Source organism: Morone saxatilis, unplaced genomic scaffold (assembly GCF_004916995.1).
Source record: "Morone saxatilis isolate NCDOM2014 unplaced genomic scaffold, NCSU_SB_2.0 Contig24, whole genome shotgun sequence".
Taxonomy (NCBI): Eukaryota; Metazoa; Chordata; class Actinopteri; family Moronidae; genus Morone; species Morone saxatilis.
The window spans coordinates 18649054-18673745 of NW_023339807.1; the positions used below are offsets into that span (position 1 = coordinate 18649054).

General features: G+C 42.1%; 3 protein-coding genes across 3 annotated transcripts in view; 1 reads left to right on the plus strand and 2 right to left on the minus strand.

The window, feature by feature from the left end:
- The window catches only part of cadm4 (cell adhesion molecule 4), a 125024-nt gene extending 116606 nt beyond the window's left edge, over positions 1–8418 (minus strand). Inside the window, exon 1 of the mRNA XM_035672413.1 lies at positions 8063–8418. Within this exon, the coding sequence (XP_035528306.1) occupies positions 8063–8135 (73 nt within the window). The 5' untranslated portion in view covers positions 8136–8418. The remainder of the gene's footprint in view (positions 1–8062) is intronic.
- A 3277-nt stretch (positions 8419–11695) lies between these two features.
- Positions 11696–20450, minus strand: si:ch211-79k12.1 (uncharacterized protein LOC568891 homolog). The gene is made up of 7 exons (XM_035672517.1): positions 20292–20450; positions 19435–19556; positions 18718–18916; positions 17427–17572; positions 15169–15313; positions 13515–13659; positions 11696–12488 (listed from the first exon to the last, which is right to left on the minus strand). The coding sequence occupies exons 1-7, from the start codon at positions 20341–20343 to the stop codon at positions 12401–12403; spliced, it is 897 nt and encodes a 298-aa protein (XP_035528410.1). The 5' UTR covers positions 20344–20450; the 3' UTR covers positions 11696–12400.
- Positions 20451–21827: 1377 nt separating this feature from the next.
- Positions 21828–24692, plus strand: part of taf12 (TAF12 RNA polymerase II, TATA box binding protein (TBP)-associated factor) — a 3832-nt gene continuing 967 nt past the window's right edge. The window contains exons 1-5 of the mRNA XM_035671865.1: positions 21828–21986; positions 22528–22758; positions 23303–23380; positions 23664–23778; positions 24566–24654. Coding sequence (XP_035527758.1) covers positions 22681–22758; positions 23303–23380; positions 23664–23778; positions 24566–24654 — 360 coding nt within the window. The 5' untranslated portion in view covers positions 21828–21986; positions 22528–22680. The remainder of the gene's footprint in view (positions 21987–22527; positions 22759–23302; positions 23381–23663; positions 23779–24565; positions 24655–24692) is intronic.

Here is a 24692-nt window from a genome sequence, read left to right on the forward strand (position 1 = left end):
TCTTCATCTTTGTTGGCAGCCTCAATTTCCTGCCTTAAAAAGCATAACAAAAAAAATTGTTTCATAATGACTTGCATGCAAATTAAGTTTACACTGTTATGCAAGTCTCTCTAACAGTGATGCAAAGCACTTGTAAAAATGTCTGTAATTTAATATTTAAATAAATAAAACAAATACAGAGCACAATATCATTTTTATTTATATATATTAAAAAGTAAAATCACGTATCGTGGGTCATTTGAGATCAGATATACAGCAAACTGGAAACTTGGTGACTAAAAGAGTCAGAGTCAAGCGGACAGAGTTGCTCTGATAAAGGGGAGAACAGATGGCAGCCATCTTGGCTTTTGGGAAAAAGAAAATAATCAAGAATGAAAGCACATTCCCCCACAGCTTTCTTTTATTAGTTTCTCTTGCAATAAAGTATGTTACTGTATATGCAGTCAAGGGGCGACAGTGTCATGCTGTGTGTACTGTGCAGCTGTCAACTGTAGGATCTACATTTCAGACACAAAAAACACTTGCTGTCCATGGCTACGGAGACCACAAACGCTAAAAATGACTTTGGTACTGACCACAGAACCCCACTGGCTTCTGCAAGCTGCTTCACAGCTCAGTTAACTAGTATGGCCCAGCGGGTGGCAGTTGCTATGAACCACCATTTCTCCGCAACTGCGCCCAATGCCCAAGGCCTGTGTCAAACTTATTCAGTATCACAGACTGTACGGCTGTTCCACTCCTCTACTGCAATGGCCAGAGAGGAGAGACATGGTCCTTCTGCAGTCCATGATAACATTATTCACCCGACAGATGGACACAGAGATAGGAACACGTCTGTGGACATGAGTCAAAGCACCGCTTCAATCTGCTGGTGCACATTATGGGAGGCAAGGGGAGAGGACTTGTACTACCTGTTAACGGCCATAAGGTGAATCGGCAGTCTTGCACTTAAATGCCCCTTCAGCTGCTCAGGAGAAAATGACTCCTGGGAGAGAATTAGCCAGAGCTTTCCTCAAGGTCATTGGTGCTTGGCCACTTTTTAAGTGGCCTTGCCAACTGTAACAATCTCTGCAGAAACAATCGCAGCACCAATCCAATTTGGCCCGGCTTCTTTTCTTTTCTCTTTACTTCAGTGCAGACAGTGCATAGCCTCACTTTTGTTTTGCCCTGCTGAGAGCAGAGCATGAATTGATGACCTTATGAATCTCAAAAGAGCCCAGCAAATCATTGCGGTAAATCTTGGCCCAGCACATTAAGCATGACTGCAGGCTTATTCCCCTCATTTTTTCTTCTTTCTTTCCTTCTTTCCTTCTTTCCTTCTTTCCTTCTTTCTTTCTTTCTTTCTTTCTTTCTTTCTTTCTCCATCTCATTCGCTCACGCTTTCCTTCCTACAAATGCTTGGGGGTTTTAGAATGTGGCCAACTTTTCCAGGATTGTTTTCATGTGCTGCTAATTAATTGCCTATAATTAATGGCTGTTTGCGGTTTGCTAATGAAGTGGATCAAAGCTTACTACTCCTGTTGTTGAAGCTCTTGTCATAGGCCTAAGAAAGAGATAAATAGAACAATAGACTGATAGGTACAAGCAGCTGAGAGAGTGTAGGCAGGGGTGTGTCAGGGAAGTATCGTGAAAACTGCAGTACATTTGTTTTTTTTAGTAGCTGTGTCAACAATCACTTGGCATCCGTCCAGAGTGAAGCCGCTGCACAATCTGAGTTTTATCTATTGGCAACCACTGTTATCACTTGTCTTTCACTGAGTGATAGCATTAGATTTTAAAGTGCATACAGTTAACTAGAACGTGTCTGTCTCGTTTCTGTAACATTTGCAAAGATAATCTGTGATAATCTTTTACTTACTAAATCCATTCTCTATTAAGCCAACATCCTCTTTTTACTCCCAGCTTCAAATGTTCTTTCAAAATGCTTCAAACATTTGTTAACATGACCCAATAAGGTCTGAATACAATATAAACAGAAAAAAATTCCTTACTGAGGTTTATGAAACTACTGCAAGTGACACTACTACTTTATCTATGCCAGACATGGTCATAGCTCAAATGAATTTGCCACTCGTGGGAGAGACATTTTAAGGGTTTTCTGAGATAGAAAACTCATCTGAGACCTCTTCAGCATTGTTGTGTCCGCCGTCTGAAAATCTCCATCTGATTTCCCAGTAGATAGTGTAGTGCTTTGACTTGCAATTTTCAGCATCTGACAATCTCATCAAAGCAAACCTATTAATGGCGACGATACGAAGAAGGATTCTAAATGGCAGACAGATGAATAGCCCTGCGCGTGTGTGGGTGGTAAATTCTCTGAGCCGAAACACCGTGTAGCTTTTCTGGAAGTGGGAGGATTGGCCATGTGCTGCTGGGAAACAATTTCAATACTTGTTTGCGTGTGTGTGTGTCTGTGTGTGTGTGTGTGACCTCATTGATCATGACACCTTGTCTCTGTGGTGTGGTCACCTACACAGTGCTTGCCCTCTCTCCGTCTTTATCTCTGTGTATCACCATCCATCTCTCTGTCTTCCCTCCTCCTCACCCTCAACCTCTTCTCACACCAGCAGCCTATACTTTTCTGTGTTGGTCACACCTTCTTAATCTCACCCTTCCCTCCTTCCTCACATTATTTTAGCCTTTAAAGTCCGTCATTGAGCACAGCAGGGGTTGCTCTCCTTCCCTTGTCTTTTTTTCCTTTTTTAACACCCTTCCATTTTAGAGCTGAAATCCTGCAATCATTCACTTGTTTGTTGGACTCCTCTCTTCCTGACTTTCTCCCCTGCTCCACTCATCCCTGCTTCACTGGTCTGTGACGCTTGCCCCTGGCACTCCCCCCTCCCCCGCTCGCTTCCTTCACTCTTTTATACACTGTGCAGCCAGCCTTCTCGCGCTCTCTCCCCCTCTCTCTTTCACTCTCCCTCTCTGACCCCATCAGTCCCTCGGTGCCCCAGCTAAGCCTGGTCACTCTTCATCAGCTAGCCTCCACTGGACACACAGACCTCCCAAGGGTAAAGGGAAATCTGGTCTTGTTGGCAACCTCCGTGCCCAGCCTTGACAGTTTCACCTGGGTTTAAGTCCTTTACTGATCCTCCTTAACCCTGGACGAGCACCTCATTACCACCCATGCTCCCCTCGTTTTATCTCTACATCAAGTCTTCTGGATAGGATGTGCATTAGCCTCCGCGCTGACAGAGTACACATTTTCCAGCTCTTCAATTTTAGGCACTTGCCCTTTTCAGCTCAATCAGCCTCTCTCGTCCAATCACAGCTAGTGAGGGCTCCGTCGTAGTGCTTGAGTGGGGATAATCACCTTGGTTACCGGCATTACTGGAGGCCGCTGTCTGGACACGTTAGCGCTGCACCCCGCGGGAGCTACGGAGACAGGTGTCACAGCAGCAAGGGAGGGTGTTAAACAAGCTCAGGGCCAAGCGGGAGGTATAAACGTTTACTCTTAGTCATGGAAACTGTGTCACCAATAGCGAGGAATGCTCACCCCATGGCGTTAGTGTTTTTAATGTTTTTTTTTTTTCAGACACAGGATCACTTCTTTCTCTTCATCTTTGTTCCCCCGACTGCAATTCAACTTTGAAAGGCTTAAAACATAAGTACACCTTGTACCCCAGTAGGAACAACACATAGCAACTGCCTTTTTGTGGAGGGAATCACTGTTGACTGATTTCACACTCCCATGGCAAAGACAAATATACAGCGAGAGGGGTCAGCAGCTGGAGAAAAGCTGCTGGCTCAGGGGACATCAGGTTGCGGTATGGAAAGCTGCACCCAGGGAGGGCGTTTAGCTTTTGCACTGAGCCAATCAGATCGGGTGGAGTTTAGAGCACTGGATTGATTGGCAGGCTCCGGATGCCAGCAAATGGAGGAGACGTCCTTGGCATCCTACTCAGCATTAAAAAAAAACTTCAGCGGCAAAGTTGGTGAAACGCCAGTTGTTCTCACAGAGCGACACATAAGGACGACATAGATCACCATTATGATAATCACAAGCGGCACTGTCTGGGGAATAGTAATGGGAAGGAGATGAGGTGGTAGTCATAAAGAGTGTTTCTACATTAGCGCTGGCCTGATTAGATTGACAGAAAGTTTCACTAATGGACAATTAAACAAATGGTCAAATGAGATATAAGGCTTAAATTACCAATTGGTGGCTTTATGTGGCCCTTTCAATCATTGTGCCTCATGTGTTCTGTTTATACATGACCCTCTCCATGAGGACAAAACAGACTGAAACACAGTACAAACAGGATGTGAAAAGGGATATGTGATGACCACGTCATATATGTCCTTCCAGTAGAAACAGAATGACTTGTCATCTCTTATTTCCCTTTATTTCTATTCAAGTTTATGAAAAAATAAAATCATCTCTGGAACTGGTCTATAATGCTGGAGGGAGTCATTGAGGTGCAATCATGGTGTGAAACAAAAGCAGTTCAAAACAAGGAGTTATGGATTGCGTTGAAGACTGGGGGGCAGATTAGAAGATAATTACTGTAAAATACATCACCTGCACTAAACGGTGAGCCTATGAACTTCTTTTGCTTCTGAGTAATGGACCCATAAAAGCCCAGGGGAGAATAAAACCAGCCCACACTAAGCTCCGTAACTCTTTCAGTCATGACTTGCCCAAAAAGCAACACAGTCCAATTTGTTTATGGAGCTTATGCCGAGGCAGTTGCTCAGCTGAGATAGTGGGCCACCCTGTCAGGACCCTTTAAGACTGCATCAGTTGATCAAACAGGGCTGTGCACGACAGCAGTAGGCAGCGTATTTCTAAAAAAGCCTCATTTCTGCTTCTCTTGTGCTGACGGGCATGCCAGCACTGTCTGCCAAGTTCAGGTTGTCCAATTATTTAGACCTACAAAAGACAGGGTATCACAAAAAAAATGTAATGTAACACTGAAATCTGATTGTGCGCTGGGGTCAAATTTACACCGTGAACCAGCAGATGGCAGGGCAGAGAGCAAGGAAGGGAGGTCTTGCTCTTTTTTAATTAAATTGTCGACAAGTTTATTTTATTTTGGGGGTGAATTATCCTCCAAGGTTTGGATCAAAGGATAAATCTTGGCTTATGGTGAAGACTTTTTCAGCGCATTAGAGAACAAAGAACCACGCTGAAATAGCAAGCCCCGGCGCAATGTGGAAGAAAGTAAAGAGGCAATCTTAACTCTGGCATGATGCAAACTGCCTCTGACAAGCATCAAAAACTGCAATTGGGCTCAGACAAACTCATGCATTAGCAGTCTCATTCCTACGTTCAAAAGAAACTCTAATGTACAACGTAAGCTTTCTACAGGCAAGGTGTATGTGTGTTTCTTCACCTGTGTGTGCTCATGTGCATCCATATTTTTTGTTTTCGTGTGTGCAGCATTTCCCTTGATGTTTGTGTTTACACGCCAGGCCTCCCTTCTGTGACTCACAGCGACATTGATTTATGCATGGCCTCTGTGTGTGTGTGTGTGTGCGCTTGCACACATATAGCAGCTATAATTGGTATTCAAATCTCCTCCCACAAGTACGTCCAACTGCTGCCGTTTTTCAACCGCCAAAGCCCCAGCCAAGGTCCAAACAGCATGATGGGGAACAAGCTCAAACGGATGGCTCTCATTGCACACATTCAAATAAACAAATGGAGGTGATTTAATGCACACAGCGAGTGTGCAGGTGGTAATGGAGGGATAGGAGAGGAATGGGGAGGAGGTGGAGGAATGGAAGTGATGGAGGGATGCGTGGAAGTGATTATGGGTGGGCAATAGTAGAGGTGGAGTTAACAGCATTTGTTACTGTACGTGGGGTGTAAGTTTGGCCCACAGCTGCTGTGGATCAGACACCCCCACAAAGCCATGCACTCAGCGCACAAGCACACAGCGCTGACTCTGTGTGTGAGTGATTGTGTGTGTGTGTGTGTGTGTGTGTCCCTCAGGCCTGCCCGTCAGACACACTGTGAAGTCTTTCTGCCTTTCTTCTCTCACTCTTCCTCTCTTTTCTGCTTTTCTTGCTCCCTCCATCTTTCCATCCCTCTGTCTCTCGTTCGTTCTTCAAAGTAGGGCCAAGTCTCCCAGCCTCACTATCTTCACAGCACCCTCTCAATCTATAGGTCCACTTACTCATCTATCCGTCCAATCAATCTGTCCATCTCTATCCTGGCATAATAACAACCACCAACCCCCATCCCCTCCCACCGTTCCTCTCCTTCTTCCTTTTTTTTAAAATTACTTTTCCAAGACATGCTGATTAGTTATCACTAATACATTTTCTAACGCATGCACAGTATATGTGCATGTGTGCTAGGCGTTCACAAACAGACCATCTTTACACAGCTTTCTCTCCCTCCTCTCCTCCATCCACCCCCTGCCTGTAACACCCCTCCAACCCCCACCGGCCCCCTGTCTCTCCCGGCCCCTGTCAGTGGCTAGATTAATGACAGTGATCAGTGAGCAGCCCCCAGCTGAGGTTGCCTGCAGCTCAGGCAAAACCCAGCACTGTAAGCAGCACACACGCGTATGCACAGACACACAGACATAAAGAACATGTACAGGCAACACACAAACCTATTCATATATGGGCACCCGAACACACACACACACAGATACACACAAACCTCTTATACAGTACTCCAGTTAGAATGACATACATACGCCTACATACTTGTGCATATAAATCAAGCCTCCACTCTTACAGGAGCAGACATACAAATAGATACACACAAAGAGACACTCAAGGAAGAAATCAATACACAGGCCGAGCCATGCTAAGGACGGTATCAGGGCAGCTCTCTGTTTAAAAGAGACATCACCACAACAACACAGAACAGGTCTGACTGTGACAATATCCGACCTAGCACTTAACCCTTTCACTGCCTCAGGACAACGTAAACAAAGCCCTATAGGTCACATACAGCAGCCACAAGACAAAAAACAGTGCTGCAACATCTGTGTGCACTTCTTGGTTTACATTCCTGTTCAGTCAGAATCACTGAAGCTTTGGGTGGAATTTAATAAGGTTTGTTATGAGTCTGTATTGTGCCACCTCACAAGCAGATGGCACAGAATACTACGAGGCTGGAGTTGCTCAGAGTCACGATTGAGCCTAATCCAAATCCTTATTTTTGCAGCAGATGCACTTGTTATAGGGTAGTGACCATAAAATCTACTGTGCCTATAAGGGAGCGATGCAGGACTATCCCAGACTGAGATGTTCCAGTGGGAAGAATAATAGCAATAGCAACAAAGGCACTGCAGGTGCCATTAATAAGGCTTTGTAATAGATTGTTAGACGTTATTGTATCTGATAAGGTGAGGTCTCAAAGGTCCTTTCAGTCCTCTCACACTACTGCAGAATATAAAAGCAGTAACAAACAACACTGCTGGGTCTGGTGTGTCACACACTTCTGGTCCACTGCGGGCATTTGTTATGAGCGGTCATGTGGCTGTCAGAATATTCAATCGGAGCTCTCTACATGCATGGCTGTATGCGTCTCTCGGGAGTCCCGTCCCGTCTCACACAGCAGCTATGATACAATAAATCCCAATCACGGTCTGTCCGGAGAGAATAATCAGCATGCTGTGACGCACGAGGGTCAACAGAGCACTGTGGACCATTTCATAAAATATTTCTGCGTGGGCAAAAAGTGACAACGTGCCTGCGCCTTCACTTTTGCTTTCGTCTTGAGGTGTTTTGGGGTCTTTCCAGCTTAACAGTTCCGAGAAGTGGTCTACACAATGACTCATACCGAAGTAGCAATACGGATGGAGCCCAGACTTGCAAACGATTGTGATTAGCCAGCGGTGAATACTAACAGTGGTCCGCAGCATGATTGTAAACTGGAATATCTGCACGTGTTTTTGTCCCGCGGTGAGCTCCTCCTTGCCTCTTTTCACAGCCTGGTAAGTCAGAATAGACCAGGTGCGTTTTTTAGGCGTTATTCAGCTTCTTCTTGGAGGACTTAGGCAAACTTGCACTGGAAAAAAAAGCACCACCACATCGCGACAGCTTAACACTCTTCTCATTCACATCACACTCATTCACTCTCTGGTTCGAGCCTTACCGGTGCGCACCAAGCAGGCGACTGTGATGATGGTGAGAGGGACGCAGTAGTTCCACACGGTCGCGAAAGCCATCGCTGTAGCTGATATTCCCTCTTGATCTCTTCCTCAGTATTCCTCTTCCTTGGAGAAATCAGAGTGACATGAACCCGCAGGTTCACTCTCCCGACAGCGCCTTCAGCGTCTGTGTATATGTGTGTGTGCGTGCGTGTGTGTGGGTGCGCGCAGCGGGCGACTGTGCGTGAACGAGTGTGTATTTTATCAAGCGTTCAGTGCGTAACAGCAGGTCTTTACATAGTAATGCTCCCTCTCACACACACACACTTTCTCCCCCTCTGGATGGCTGAAAATGATTGCTTGGCCGGTTTTTCTTGGTTACTTTACATTGTTAATATATTTAAAAAGCTTGCCAATAAGGGCGGGCTTGTGTGTGTTTCCGACCAATTGCAGAGAGCAAGAGCAGGTGGAGGGGTGTGCGGATGAGAAAGATGGGTTGGGCTTTTGAAAAGAAATAGGCTATACAGGAGGAGAGCAGGGGAGGGAAGAAGGGCTGCACCTTCCAATTAATTGAAATCAATTTGTTCTAAATGTGATTGATAACCAACATTAATTTTCCGACGCAAATAACCAATTTATTTTAAATTCAAGTTCCACACACCGAAAAGGCTGTGTGGCACAATGATTAAGATGACGAAAATGAAACATGTTTATTTTTGTAAGAGACAATCATGATGCAATAATTTATTGTATTCTGGAGTCAATTTGAAGATGATTATGGATGGATTATGTGTGCTGATTCATTCAGTAATCAAGTAACTTACCCTTTCTACATTTTAAGTCAATTCAATTGTTTTCTATAAGATGATTCTTTAATCATTTGCTTATTCAGTTATCAAAACTGACAACTCAGAATGTGTGCAGCAGTCAAGGTGTTTTGAGGGGACACTATTTTGCAGAAGCTGCTTTGTCTCTAAAATGTGCATAGGACTCATCAAGGAGAGCAGGGAGCAGACTTCAGTGTATTCGGTTAAATCACCGTTCACAATGACAGTAATGGCCCGGAACAAAAACTTGTGCTCTGGACGAGCCAGTGTTTCTGCTCATCTGTAGTCAGGGCCTATTAGGTCCCGCTAAAGGGGCTCTTTAACTTTACCCTCATGCTGTGGCCACAGTTTGCCCATAATTGTGTTTTCCAGTCAGAGAGCGCTGCTCCATTATGAAAATTGTTTCTCTTTCCACATCTCTTTTTTCCCCCTAATCTAGTGTTATACCATAGGCTTGTAGCCTCCAAGGCTTGAAGGCATTTTTTTGAAACTGTATCTTTGGCGCCCCCCTCAGGTAACATTAAGGGTAGCACGTCATGGGTTTAAAATCTGCTTTGGCCTCTCTCTCATCTGTCACAAATCCTCCAGACACTTTGGTCAATTTGGCTCAAACAGTCAGAAAGGTTCAGGCAGCAAGGCATCAAAGCAGTCTATTAGCATTAATATTAATATTTCTACCCTTCGCTTCCATGAAGTTACTTTGAACTCACGCCTCATATCTGACCATGACTTGTGGATCTGTGTGAAATCTTCAAGTCTCAGCTTCAGGGTCCCTACGCAAAGTGATTTTTTTTCTCGTGGCAAGTTTTAACCTTGTTGTTTTGGCGAGGATAATATCTGCCCCAATCATTCCCCGAATTCCCACCCCATCCCATTTTTCCCTGTCAGCTTCTCTGCAAGTGTTTGTTCCCTGGTTGGCAGGGAGTCAGTGGCAGCAGTTCCCCGGCACCAGATGGGGCATTGTCAGGAAGTAATGAGGGGAAAACACCTGCTTCTCCAGCGAACTCCACTCTTTCATTTTCAGCCATTTGACACAACATATGCAGGATGCACATACAAAACCAAGTGACCGTGACGAGAACACCAGTGGGCGATGGCATACAGTTACAAATGCCTGGCACTTTGATGCGTTAGTCAGTGAGGTGTCATCTTTGGTATAACTCACCTGCACATGTAGGCTAGTGCACTGAGGGCTACCAGGACTAACTGTTGACACTAGTGAGGAGTTGCCAGAGTCAAATGTCACAGATCTACACCCCTATCCTATTAGGAGCCTGCCTGCATCAGACAGAACATTCTAGCTGCTCTGTATTCTCTGCAGAGCTCTTGCATCGCCCTAAGCTGTTGTCCGGCGGTTTATCCATGAGGCACTATCAAGGTCAAAATGTCACTGTAAACTACACTTCTTTCCCTCCCAACCAGAGCCTTGTACCTCAGGGACAGTTCCACTGTGTGAAATTCCTGATACATAATCTTGTCTTTTCTGGCCAACCGGATGAAGCCCCAGGACCAAAGCCCACTTGGGAGCACACAGCTTTTCACTCATGACTGACTCAAAGGCCAAAACAAAAATGGTGCTCACTGGCATTTCACATGCAGGAGGGCATTTTAAATTTACAACATTGTATTTTTTCCTACAGAGCGTGACCAGTTTTTAAAAGTCTTTCTATTTTGGTTACATCTGTTTATTCCTAGGCTTGACCTAAGACAAAAAAATAAGCAGAAGTTTGTGGAGTTGGAAAAAAAATACAAGGAGTCTGTAAAATGCTTAACAAAGGATGGCTGCAGCAGAGGCGAGCTGCACAGGGGGTTTGAATAATCAGTTTAATAACATTATCCTGGCTGTGCTCTGTGGCGCATGCACCCGTTAATGGAGTGTCATTGTTAAACTGCAGCTTCGCCCATTATTAACGACGGCCTACGGTCAACCACACACCGATAATAAAACCACATAAAACCCAACATAACTTCAACAGACAAGCGTAATGAAATTCTCTGCATTATGAGCACGGTTATGGTAATAAGCGATGGTGCTGTGGCACGGCGTTAAGGGTTACAAGGCAACAGAGGAGAAAATTAAAAAGATGAAGTTGTAGTCTATGATGGTTATTTTGGAGGAATCAGAATAGACTCAATCTAGTTCAGAGGTTTTCAAAGCAATAGGTGGGCCCCCTCAGGGGGGGTCCAAACTGTTTCAGTGAAGACGTGGAAGTGAAAAAAATATTACATTACAAAGTTATTACATTACATTATTTATCAAAAGAAGATCACATAGAATAGCCCAAATGTGTGCCATTTGGTTGAAGGGATTCAGAGATGCAGTAGTTTTGGGGGATTTTGATGTTTTTTTACACTTTTCCTGTGTTTCCAGACATTAATAAATGATTCAGGAATGATCTCCTTGAGCAAAACTAACGAAGTAAACTAAAAGGCCTTCCTACTATTATAATTTATGGGCAAAGTTACAAGGTTACCTGACTATTATTCTCACTGTGTGAGTTTTTAGTTCATGTATGTGTTTGTGAGGTGAACTCATTGAGAATGGGTTTTATGCTTACAGGCAGATGGGGAAAAACACAAGCGTGCACAGGCACAGTACTCTGAGTAAAGGTCATTGCTTCAGTGTAAGGTCTTACAGACTGAAGGGAAAGGTTGGTAAACAAGCTGATGCAAGTCTGAGATGGCATTGGATCGAGGAGATGTGCGACCAAGCGAGCATGCATGTCCGGCTTTCACCATGTTGTCAATACTCCCCAACCTCTTTTGTATCACTAAAATTGAACAAAATCAATGGCACACGAGAACAGTAAATAATATTTTCTGAAAGCCATTTAATAATAAATCTTTAATCAAAGAAATCATACATATAGTAAATAAAATAGTAGAGTGCAATGTGCTTGAGGGCTGTCACAGTAAAGAGATTCTAATAACCTTCGCATAGATGCTTTGAGCTGGTTCTGTTTTTGAAAGGTTGAAAGGGAAAAAAAGCAACAAAATAAAACCACGTCCTATTACCCAAATGATTCATTCATAATACACAGCTGAGCAATTATGTTTTTATCAGAAAGGAGAGAAATCCATGTGAATCTTTACAGCTCTTGCGGTACACACGGCTCATCCTGCATCATTTTGCTAAGAATGTAGCTCACCATTTTCCACACTTTTGAATAAATGAAAAGAAATTGCCCACCTTTTTGTCCAAGATACATAACTGCAGCATACACCCACAAGCAAAGTAGCTTTTGTGTCTCTAAAGCAATCATTTGCCCTTCAGGTTTTTTTTTTTCTACACCCAGCTTGTAACTGATTTTGATTTTGCTCTCCCTACAGTCTCCAAATGTCCCTTTTTTGCCTCCCTCCTTTCCTCCCTCTCTCCTCCCCCAATGTGACCATCCATAACCATACACCATCTCCTCCCTCTCTAACTATCGCTCATTTTCTGGCCACCCACTCCATCTTCCTCTTCTCTCGTTCCATCTTCTCCCCCCCTCCTCATCCTTCCACCTGCCTGTGCAGTCACACCAGAGGTTGTTTGTCTCCGCAGGTGGAGGGTAGGGACTCCACACTGGCTTTGTAGATGGGCTTTTTCTGAGACCGGTCATCACTGGAGAAAGGGAGAGGAGGAAAGACAGAAGAGCATGATTATCAGTATATCGACCTCCCAGTAGGCAGTAGAAAAGTATAAGTGAGGAAATTATAGACTAGAACCAAGCAATGGAGCCACACCTGGCTGTTGTTGTGAAAGTCCATTTCTCTTTCTTTTGTTCTATGTCTCTCTTTTTATGCACACATGCCCAGCCACACTTGTAAGGATTAATCTTTCTTCAATGCCACCACAAAGACACAGAAATCATGTATGAAGCAGGAAGCTGGAAATGTAATTATTTCAGCCCATATGGAAAAGAAGTTAATGAGCGAAGCTGTATGGGGTCATGGTGCACATTAACATACTGTCAGCAACAGATTTAATGGGACTTCAACTAATGCTCTTATGATTGCTGTATAATTTTTTTATACTTGATATACTATCACAAAATTAAACCTGCTCCTATTAGCCCAAGCTTTTCACTAGCAGATGTGTGTGGAAGCACATGGGAGAGGAGGGAGCATGAAAGAGATCAAGGATGGGGTCAAGTAGGTCAAACCTGCTGAGATAGACTTTAATATTCAGTGCGGATAACGTCTTTTAAAACACATAAAAGTCCACAGGCAGTAGTCTGCACATGTATGGGAAGGTTTTCTGCAAGAACACTTGGCATACATAAAGCACACAAGGTGAAGTATACACCAAGGTGCACACACTCCAAAATACACACACTGTAACTGAAATGGCCTTGGTTCTATCACATGAGACAGAATGAAGTATTGAAGCAATAACCATATCCGTAATATAAAGTCAAACTGTACGAGGAGAGACTGGGGCTGAGTTAAGGAAAATAGCAAGGTGAGTGTGGATAAAGTGCCGTAAAGAAATCAAACTATCACACAGGCACACACTTCCACTCGCATTCAGAAGTCATCCATCAGATTTTGAATATGATCTATTATGAAGATCACAAGTAAAGAACAAAGTGATTGCTTATTATGAAAGAGGAACAGACACAAACACTGACAGACAGTTGTTTCTTACATTGGTCCCTTGCTGGTCTTGGTCTGCTTGGCCCTGCGGCACAGGAACACACTCATGGAGAGGATGAACACCAGGAGAGACACAGCCGCCGCAGAGGTCATCAACATGAGACGGCCATTACTAGACTCATACCATGGAGCATCCTCTGTGGGACAAATCAGTCAGACATGAAGGGAGACATGCATCACACAGACTCTGAAATCAGCAAAACTATGAGCTTCCCGCCTTGAGGCAAAGCTTCGAAAGGCAACCTCCTGTTTGTTTGTGGAAGAGTGTCTGTCTGGAGTTCAGATGGTTATACTGGCGTACACAGCGTCAATCTTTAAGAAGTCTGCCTTTTACAATATTAAGAACTGGCTAATTATCCCCATCATGTGCATACATTTCATAATTATATACAACATTTGTGGATCTCATGGACCTTATGGTTTTCCTTTAGAGTAGTAAAGACTAAAAATGAAGATTATGGCAGCAACAAACACATGCGTCATCTGTTCACATATCCAGTAATTCCATATGTATGGCATCTGGAGTCACACAGATCTGCACCAGAAATGTTTGCTAAAGGTTTGTACTGCCATTGTAGTGCAACTTCAAAGCAACAGCAGTGACATGCAACATTTGCTCACCATACCTTCAAGGATGATCAAATATTATTACAGCATCTAGAAATTATTACCGCTTTAATTAGCACATGAGAGAAAATACTGGAGACACTGTGGAGCGCAGTGACCAACGAGTCAATTGCAGCAGTAATAAGATAACTCTACCATAATAAATAACATGCATTGGCTTAATTGCATTTTTAGAGGTTGCATAATTTCAACGATTGAAATCACAGGGCTTATGAATCCTAACTGGTGAGAGGACGGTGTTTAAAAAACTGCAGTGCATTAACACAGTGCAGTCATCTCACAGGTCACTAATAAAGATGATGAAGACAGATGAAGTGCCGTAAATTGGATTAGCTATAATGTAATGAAATTAGTTCTCCGCTTGAATACAATCTTCGCATTTCATGAGAAATAACATAGTTTGTCAGTCATACAGATTCAGACAAAGAAAAACTGTTATTCCGTCAAAAGAGAATTAAAGGTCAGGTAAAATCAGTTCTTTTTTTATATTATTATATTATTATTATCCTTTAAAGTTGATGCAGTTCTGTCGTTGCCATTTATTTAAGTTATTTTAAATGTATAATGTCCTGTAGTGTCATCTTACCTTTTTTCATCTGACATTTTAGAGTTGGTGACAGTTTTCTGTTTTATGTGAGTAGCTTTTTTAAAATGTCTTCACCTCTTTGTTATTGAGTATAGTATGTGAGTATTACAACCTTTTTCCAACTTTTTTTTTCTTTGTGCAGATAAATTAAACGTCAACCCTATACTGATTCCGAGAGTATGATAACTTCTGCATACGTTCGTGATGATGTAATTGCACCCACACAAAACTCACATTCACTTTTGTGTGGCTGATTAAAGAGGAAATAGAATATTGTTTTTGCTTAGGGGATGTTGATAGCTGAATTTCCCAAAGGTTACAAAGGAATCCAAACCAGTTTTTGAGAAAGAGTAAGTGGAGAACAACAAGTCTAGACTCAGCCAGTATGAAGGACAACAAGACTTGTTTAGGTAGAACAAAAGGCTCTTCTTACCAGGCAGCACGGTGATGCTGATGGTGCGTCTCTTGCTGAATGACTCCACAGAGGGATGTTCAGCGATGCAAGTGTACTGTCCTTCATCCGCTGCGCTCACCTTCTTCAGCGTCAACGTAGAGGAAGGCAGGATCCAGTCATCACCCTGAAAGAGAATCATGGAGAAATACAAGAGAGTGTAGGAGAGTGAGACAAACAAGCAAGGCAGGGAGTAGAAAAATACTTTATTGGCTGGATTGATTGCAGCCCTGAGAGAATCGAAAAAGTCCTACAAATTAAAATTGTGCTGAGCTGAGAGCACAGGAGAGATATGGAGAATAGACTATGCTAGTTGGCAAAATAGCGAGAAAGACTGTCAGACATGAAGAGTGTAAAGGAGAGAAAGAGAACGAAAAGGGGCAGAAAGTGTAATTTTGGCTGAGTTGTGTATGAGTGGAAGACGAAAGAGGTACAAAGAGAGAATGAAATAGAACAAGATAGGCAGAAACAGAGAGACAGGCAATGGCATTGACAGAATCTGCTGGTGTGTGGCCCTCAGAGAATAGTCCCCAAAGTCCTGAATGAAGTGTATTTACCTGAACAGTAATCCCAATGAATGAACACACATCGACACAAGTCAATAACCCAGATAACACCATCATCGGCAAAGAATGATGCCGCAACAACACACTGTTAACACAACACATAATGAGATGGCAAGGGAGCAGGATGAATTGTTGACACAAAAATAGCAGCACTATTATGAGATAGAGCCCGACATGGGAGGAAACAAATAATAGGCCAAACACAAAGATTGGAAAACAAACGAACGTGGAGGAGGGGGCAAAAAAAAAAGACATTACACCATGCAAATGATTTGGCTCCTGGGAGCTGCAGCTCCTGCCAAGAAAGTCCATTTCAATTTGAATGGATCTGAATTAAGAGGATTTCCCATAAAGGCCAGGTCTGGCCAAAGCAGCATTTTGTATGCAAATCCACTGGCTCCCAAAGCAGTGGCCCGTTTCTGCCTCTGTCCTGCTGTCATTACCGGGGGCCAATGTGCCCACGGCAGCTGTCTGTCAAAGTGGGCCATTCTGATGCCACTTTCTGCACGTATCCATCCATGTCATACATACAGTGGGCTTACACACACAGGCACACAAACACACTCCCACTAAAATTTAATCTAATCTCATCCTTTCCTTGAATGTGTCATTCCTCTCTTCCAAAGGTCTTGTGACTTATGTAAATGGAGCAATAGATCGACAGGTGAATCATAATCGCAGGTGCGCTGAATGATTCCAACTCCATATAGTTACAGACCTGCCAATAATTATTATTTTTCATCAAAGGGACACTGCTGTATATTTAACAAATAATGACAAAACCTAAAGCGCTACATATGATCATGCTGAGGACAAACAGTATTAGCAGTATAAAATGTCCACTGAATTGGATTTGGACTTGTAAGCCCATTTAAAACCCCGGATTAGCAGTGACCCTTTAACAAGCATATTAACCCCGAGCCGACTTATCAAGAAGAATAACAAAAGGGGAAACTTAGCAATTATGTCTGGCTGTCCCAAAGATATCTTCATAGTAGCATAGCTTCATTACACCTGTTATTTGCTGGTGGCTGCAGTGGTGATTTTGACACCTTGAAAGTGTAATACCATTTTTTCACCACAAGGGCCCAGTGTATCGACTCATCAACAACTTCTTGCTCTACATGCCTGTTGTCACTACGGCACTTTACACCAAGATGTCTTAATTTCCCTCGGGCGTGGGTTCCTTAGCTCAGCGAAGAGCCCAGTTGAATAATTCAATACTGGTTAACCAAACACTAAAAAATCATTAGAAATCTATCCGCATAATTGTTTTCAGGTTGACTGGCTCTTGTCTAGACCTCATTAAACTATTAATCCTCTGTAAGTGGGAAAGCTGCAATCCCCAGCGAGTTATGGGCCTAAGCCAACCGGTCACTTAAATACAGAGTACTTCTTCAAAGTAGGGGATGAATAGACGACAGGCGAAGGGGAAACAAGTGGCTTGAGAAAGTCAGTGAGAGAAACCGAGACGAGTTTGAAGAGGAGAGAAAATTAAGAGAATGCTTGAGCAAAGCCAAGAAAGAAAGAAGGACCTAGAGAGACTGAAACAATACAGGGAAAAAAATAGAGGTCACATCGAAATCGGAGCGAGGGAGCGGGAGAGAAAATGACAAGTTTCCAAAAGCATAATGAGGACACTGTCACTGTGCACATTTCCTTAGGCTTTCTCACGTTCTTATTCCAGTAGTAGTTTGGCTTCTCTGATGAGCTGGCGTAGCACTTCAGCACCACGTCATCCCCGCGTCGCACCTTCAACTCCTGTGGGACACCCAGGTAGCTGGTGAAGCCTTCCCTGGTCAGTGACAGCTCCCCCATATCTAAAGACACAGTGGGAATGAGGAAGCATGATCGAGCATTAATTAAGCGTGAAATTTAAAGTACGCGGAAGCCTCTTCATAAGTTTGGGGCGTGACTGAACATATATTTGCAATGGTAGCAGCTGGTAAACACTCAGATCTTTGAAGTATATTTGAGTATATAGGCTCAAGTATGAATGCCTCCCAGTGGTACGGACTGTACCAAGCAATCAATAATAATGATAATAGGCTTCATCTTATCGAAGTCTTTAGAGAGGCAGTGTTGTGAATAATGGCTCATTTTCTCTTCAATCTCAATAGATGGCCCACGTCCATCCAGCTTCTGGCTTCTCTCCCCCTCTGTCTCCTTCAGTCCTTTAGTCCATTCTAATTTTTGCCTCTTATTGATTCCCCCCATGAGGCTGAGGAGCCTATCAAACAGCATCACGGTCGATTTGATGGCCACTGAGAAGATAGAGGACACTGATAATCAGACTAGCTACGCCACGGATGTCGTTTCATGCAACTGTGTATCCTACACTGATAGTTTCTAACTTGAGCCTCACCGGGAGAATGTGCCTTTGTTTGCTTGGAGTATAAAAGAAAAAAATTAAATGACTGCAGTCACGTATCATAGGTAGCACAGTGTTTGCACTGGATCTGTACTTTTTGCAGTTGTTTTGTTGTACACACTCTGCAGCTGCACTGCATAGATATGTCTTGTGTTATTAACTATTCATGTGTTTTTCTATCTCTCACTGTGAAGAAAGCTGTGTCCACAGTGTCTGAAAGATTGTCTTTACCTCCTGCTGTTTGGAAATATGAGGAAAATTGCAAGGTTTCTCTGTCTCTCGGTTCTGTCTCCTTACGTAGACTATTTACCAATGTACATTCAGGTGTTTTTTTGACTTCCTGTTTTGTTAGTCATTTCAGTATTCTAGGTTAAACCACGCACTTGATGGAAAGTGAAATTTAGAAGCTGTGTGTCTCATTTGCAAGTCACATTTCTGTCTAGCTTATTGTCAGACAGGCAGAAACCTTTTTGACCTCTGCAGGACACATACAACATGAAAAATCTAAGATTTCGTTATTTGGCCAAAGGGAAATATAGACTTTCTGCAGACAGGCCCTACACAGCTCCTACCCATATCAACCCAGGCACTCACAATGCACTTTCAAGGCGAAGACATCGGAGGAGTTGTCTGGCGAAGTCACATTTTCAGCGTCGGACACACAGCGGTAGGGCCCCTCATAATATTTCCCCGCACGAGGGATAGACAGGACGAGACTGTCTCCTGTCTGCTCGATTTGCATCCAATCATAGCACCAAGATCGCTCCCAAACTGGACGCCATCTCTTTATGTACTGGAGAATGCAGACAGAGAGAAAGATTGGTAATTAAAAGGTCACTGTTGTGGGTAATGGTGATGGTAGTTGTCTACTTAAATACATATTTTGAGATATCAGATTCAGGTAACATAATCTTATGACATTATGTTGAGGAGCAATACTCAACTGTATTAAACCACACAGCACTCTGTGTGATGTTTACATAGAGCACTTGACTGCTTATATAGAGATAGATATTGCTCATTAGTGTCAGCTATAAATGTTATGACATGTCACATTGTTCAGTCTTCTTTTTTCATGTACAGTATCAGCCTGTATAATAATGTATATAAATAAATATAAAATATATAAATATATAATAAAAATAACATCAAAACAAGTCATCTTCTTTTCCCACTACAACAAGGGTTAAAACAAAACAGTTTGGCCTTTCATACAAAAACTGCAGTGTGTTAAGCAAGCCAACGTCACGGTGAGAGGAAAATCTTTTCTCTACTTCCTCTCACACCCACCCAATCATTCCCATGGCTCACCTGGGAGAAGATCTCAAAGTGGACCTGGCTGATGTTGAACTCAGAGTCTGAGTACTGACACTCCAGTGTGATCCTCTCTCCCTCCAGAACTGGCTCGGTCGGCCCCTTAATGAGCAAAGTGGCTGCATGTGGACAGAGATTACAGATGTGAGTTATTGATCATAACATGAACAGGCAGGGGGTTCTGGAGTGAAGGCGTGCTGACCTGCACAGGGAATCTAGCTGCTGTTCTGGGCAACACTTTCAAAACAACCTCTCCCTTTTCCTGACATTTATTTCAGGCTCCTGCTGGAAAACTGCCAATACTCTCAAAGTCACCATGGCCACATGACCAGCAACAGGTTCTTCCGCTTTACTGACATTAATGACGACATAAGAGTTTTGCACAACACAACCCGTTATATTATTTCTTCACAGTTTAGATGGGAGTTTTATGTAAACAGGCCTTGGCATATATGTATACATAAAAATATTTAATTGTTCTTCTTGTCAGTCCCTCGATAATTCCACCAACATTTCCTGTTTTAGTCTAAGTCTTGTAAACCACTAGGGGCTTTAGTTTCTCTTCTGTCACAGAAGAGAAACTAAAGCTTTCCTCCAGAGGAAAAACAAACAAAACAAACAGACAGGCAAGCAGACACACGCACACACACAAATAACACGCACACACAGAGACAACAAAAAAATAAAACACACACACAAAACCCAGGGACAGCAAGTGTATGAATATATTTGTGAAAAAGATCAGAACCAGACTTGAATATTAAACCAATACCTCATTACAGAGGAGAAATACATTCAAATGTTTTGAAGAGATTGTCTATGATAGTCCAAGAGAAAAAAAGATACATATTTACCATAACTGCCATGAATCAGGGCAACCACTGCAACAACTACAAGTACTTTCATGACTGTAAAAAGGCTTTTTAATTCCAGAAAGATGGTGTGCACTCCTGCGCAGTTTCTAATCTGAAATGAAAGTTTGCTCAGTATTTATCTATAACGAGGTGTAGGTGTGGCTTATACGTCTTGTTTTTTCAGGAAGTGCGCTCAAAATATTTTGAAATTCTGAAAGCACAAAAAGAGACTATCCATCCAAATCATTAGGCTATATTGCCGAAAATAAATTGTTCAATAAACCCTTGCTGTCTGCGGTATTGCTCTCTTTTGGTGAGAAGCATTTAAGCCTGAGATATTGTTTATGGAAGCTGTACATTAAAGAACTGCGCTGCTCCGGTGATCAAATTCACTCCCTGTGCGTCATTTGTCTCTATGCGCAATCGGTCCTATCACGTTTTCAGTCATCAGTCGTTGAGCTCAGTGTTTTTCCAAAGAAGTTCAACAGATTTTGATAGTCTTGACATGTTGCCGCAGAGCATAATATCCCGGTGTGATATGTGATGCCGAACAAGCAAACATTTTACGCTTCATATGCTGTGACCTCTGATTGATTAGCTGGTAACCGGAGCTGAACGGGAGACAGGATCGAAAGAAACTCAGCCTGTCAGAGAGTCTCAGAGATCGTTTTTTTTTGCTGTACGCCGACTTAAAATGCTTACAGAGACATCTTTAGACTAACTGACTGTGACCATGGACTACACTCTAAAGTATTAGTTTTTCACTTTCTTCGGTTTCTGTCTTGCTCATTGGCAGTATATAATTAGATATTGCTGCATCCATCAATTAGAATATGCGGGGGAAAAAAATAAGGTTTATAAAATCTTAGAAAAACCATACATACATTAAAGTGTATGATTGTATTGTGACTGCAAATTAAATACCTCGGTTCTTGGAATAGTTTTTATTTCTAAGGCAGAAGATCTTTTCCATTTTGTCTCCTTATCAAAAACCATCACTGCTAAGAATATCAACCACTGTCTATTATTGTATTTGGAAGAATAAACCCCATAAACTTAAAACATTCTTACTTAGGTTGGTTGGAGGTAGCCTATTGTACTTTCAAGAACCCCTAAAGTAACTGGCCTGAATACCATTGCAAATAATATTTGCAGAAATGTTGGTGGTGTTTTTATTACATTGTAATTAGTCAGTCTACCAGAAAAAAAAATATTGTTTAAATTGTCTGGGATTTCTTAAAATGCATTACTGACACTATTTTAACTATTTTAACTATTATTATTATAATCACTGTTATCATTAATGTAATAGACCTTTGTGTGTTGAATTCATAATATTCTATTATCTGTATTGTTTTTTGTTCGTTGTTTAATTTTAGGACTAATAAAATAAACATTTCTACACCATTTCTGCCCCTGTGTAGTTTATCCAGCTCGTTTGCGTTCACTACACCGCTGTCCACCGTTGTTATTGAATCCTGGTGTAGTTCTATAAAATATCCAGCAGGTGGCAGAGTAGAGGCGACATGATGTTACCACCGGAAACAAGCATAGACAAAGCGGAAGTAGTGAAAAAATTACCTCGCTGAATTTTCTATCTGTGTAGAGTGAATTTAACGAGCCTTTCTGTGTCAAACTCACCTATTGTCGTCGCAACGACGTCGAAACATGGACAGATAGTGTTTGTTTAAGTGGGTAAGTTGGCAATCCAGCGCGTAATTTTAGGATGCAGCGTGTATTAAGCCGCGCCGTTGTATTAGCTGCCAATGTTAGCCAGTCAGGCTAAATTCAAAGCTTGATAGCTGCTATTGTTTTTAGCACGTAACGTTGTGTTAGCGTCGGTATTTCACGCGTTTGTTTTATTAATTTAAGCCTCACGGCCACTTAACAGTTCCGTATTTCCTCGTTTTATTGTACAAGCTTGGTGTTATTTTGTTAACATGGTTAATATTCGTACTAGATCCTGCAGCGTTGTTTTACGGCTAAGTTTCTGCCTGTGTCTGGGAGCTACACTAACTATGATAGTTTTAACTGTTTATACTATCAAGCTGCAAAGTTATTTACATGGAGGGGGGGAGAGAAAAACATCAGCGGGAAGCAAAAATAGAAAATTAAATAGATTAAAATTAAAGTTAGCATTAATAAATAATTAATAAATGGCTCCTTCTTTAGGATTCTGTAATCAGGTCTATCAGTATTGCCTCTGTGATGCTAACCTGTGTAATTCCCCCCCCAGATTTACGGACGTGGTCCCTGTAGAAGATAATCCATCACATCGGTTCCCATCTTGGACTGTCACTCAGGACTCTGACAAGTACAGACACAGACGAGCAGTTTTGTCTCTTGTGAAACTCCCAAAGTCCCTCCACTTTTTCCTGTTGCCACCAGCATGGCTAACAGCACCGCAACAGTGGTGAAGGCTCTGCCCCCTGGGCCTGCCGGCAGGAGTAGTCCAGAGGGGTCTCAGGTCAGTCCATTGTGTTACTCCCCAAACCCAAAGACGCTTCTCTAAATGCTCTCAATTAAATGCAGCAACAGTTCCCTTGCAAACAGCAGCTACAAACTTGTTTAAAAACTGTGATTTATTACACTATTTTGATCAAGGTTGTGAAGTTTTCAATGAGTCAAACTTTCTAATAATTACAGCCACACTACTGGCTTCACAGTCACAAGAACTAATTCTAATCAACATCAGAGCTACATAAAGTGTGGGACAGTTTTCCCCAAAAAACAATTAGTAACAGATTAAATGCTGTGATTGGGTTTTGTAACTGTATTTGATATTAAAAAAAATAATTTATGTTAAAAGGTGAGCGATTCTGTGAATATCGGTGTCAAACTCACATTTCAGACCAATTTTGTTGGTCTTGATTTTAAATGTAAAAAGGTCTCGTAGTTGGCCTCATTTTTGCAATTAGGGCCATCATTATACTAATATAACAAGCAAGTGTGCAGCATCTGTACTCCATTTTCTTTTAACAGAGTGAATGGATCCATCTGCTTTCTTTCAGGTGCTCAGTAAGAAGAAGCTGCAGGACCTGGTGAGGGAGATCGATCCGAACGAGCAGCTGGATGAGGATGTTGAGGAGGTTTGTCAGTGGTTTTAATTGCAGTTTCAAATCAATTCTGTTTTTCTTTTGTGAAGAGTAAAAATTTTTTGTTGTGGAATAAATGCCACTTTTATTTCTCTAAAGCTGCCCTAACCTACTGTCACATCCATCCTTTAGAAATCTTATTCTGTTGAAAGTCAGGCCGAGTGATAAATGGTGTGAGCAACTGAAAATGAGGGTTGTTTTTTTTTTTCAGTGGTTGTGAAATGCTGATTTCCTTTACTGCAAACGATTGATGTCTTCCAAATGTCTGTCCTCTCAGATGCTGCTTCAAATTGCAGATGACTTTATAGAGAGTGTAGTAACAGCAGCCTGTCAACTGGCACGCCATCGCAAGTCCAACACCTTGGAGGTGAAGGATGTTCAGTTACATCTTGGTAAGTGGCTGGTGACGTTTTTTTTTTAGGATTGTAACAACCTAATATTTTAACAAGGGTGTGTTTAGTGTGTCTCTATGGGTGATGCAAAAAAATACTGTAATCACTGGGAGATGATTGCTTTCCAAAATGATTGTCTCAGGACGAAACTATGCCCTACCGAATATGTGATTGTTTATGTGTATACAATGCCAATTTCATGGGTGAATCATTCATTTCTTAACACAAAGTGTTAAATCGTTAACTTTGGACATAATGGTGTTTTCATATTCATTCATCAAAAAATGATCAAACTTTCTGTGCATTTTAAAAATAAATTGTGATAATTGTAGGGAGCAGATTTATTCCTTTTAAATATTACAAAAACGTCTGACATTAAGCATCTCAAATGGAAGACTTCATGGATCTGTGTGCTGTTGAGAAAATACAAAAACAAAGATATTTGAAAATGTTATGCCAAAAAAAAAACAGTTTGTCACCCTTAAGTTAAAGTAATTGGTGCTTATCTCCTTGGAGACATTTATAGATACAGATTCAAGACAGTCACAGAAGTTGCAATTATCTGTGTAAAAGCCCTGACCACATTATTAACTGTTCTTGGAAACGACATAGAAGTTAGATCTCGGGAGTGTGACAATTTTGTGATAGACCGAGATACCAACAAGGAAATGATAGCCCTGATAGTAATACATATATAAATAGTTTAATGTCACTAAATATGTGTTGGAAGTCCAGAGTGGTTCATACAGCCTTGTGTTCTGCTGACATTGTGCATTGCTCTTCTCAGAACGCCAGTGGAACATGTGGATTCCTGGTTATGGCTCAGATGAGATCCGGCCGTTCAAGAAGGCTTGCACCACAGAGGCTCACAAACAGGTGAGCAATAAAAGCTGTGTCTATATATATATATATAT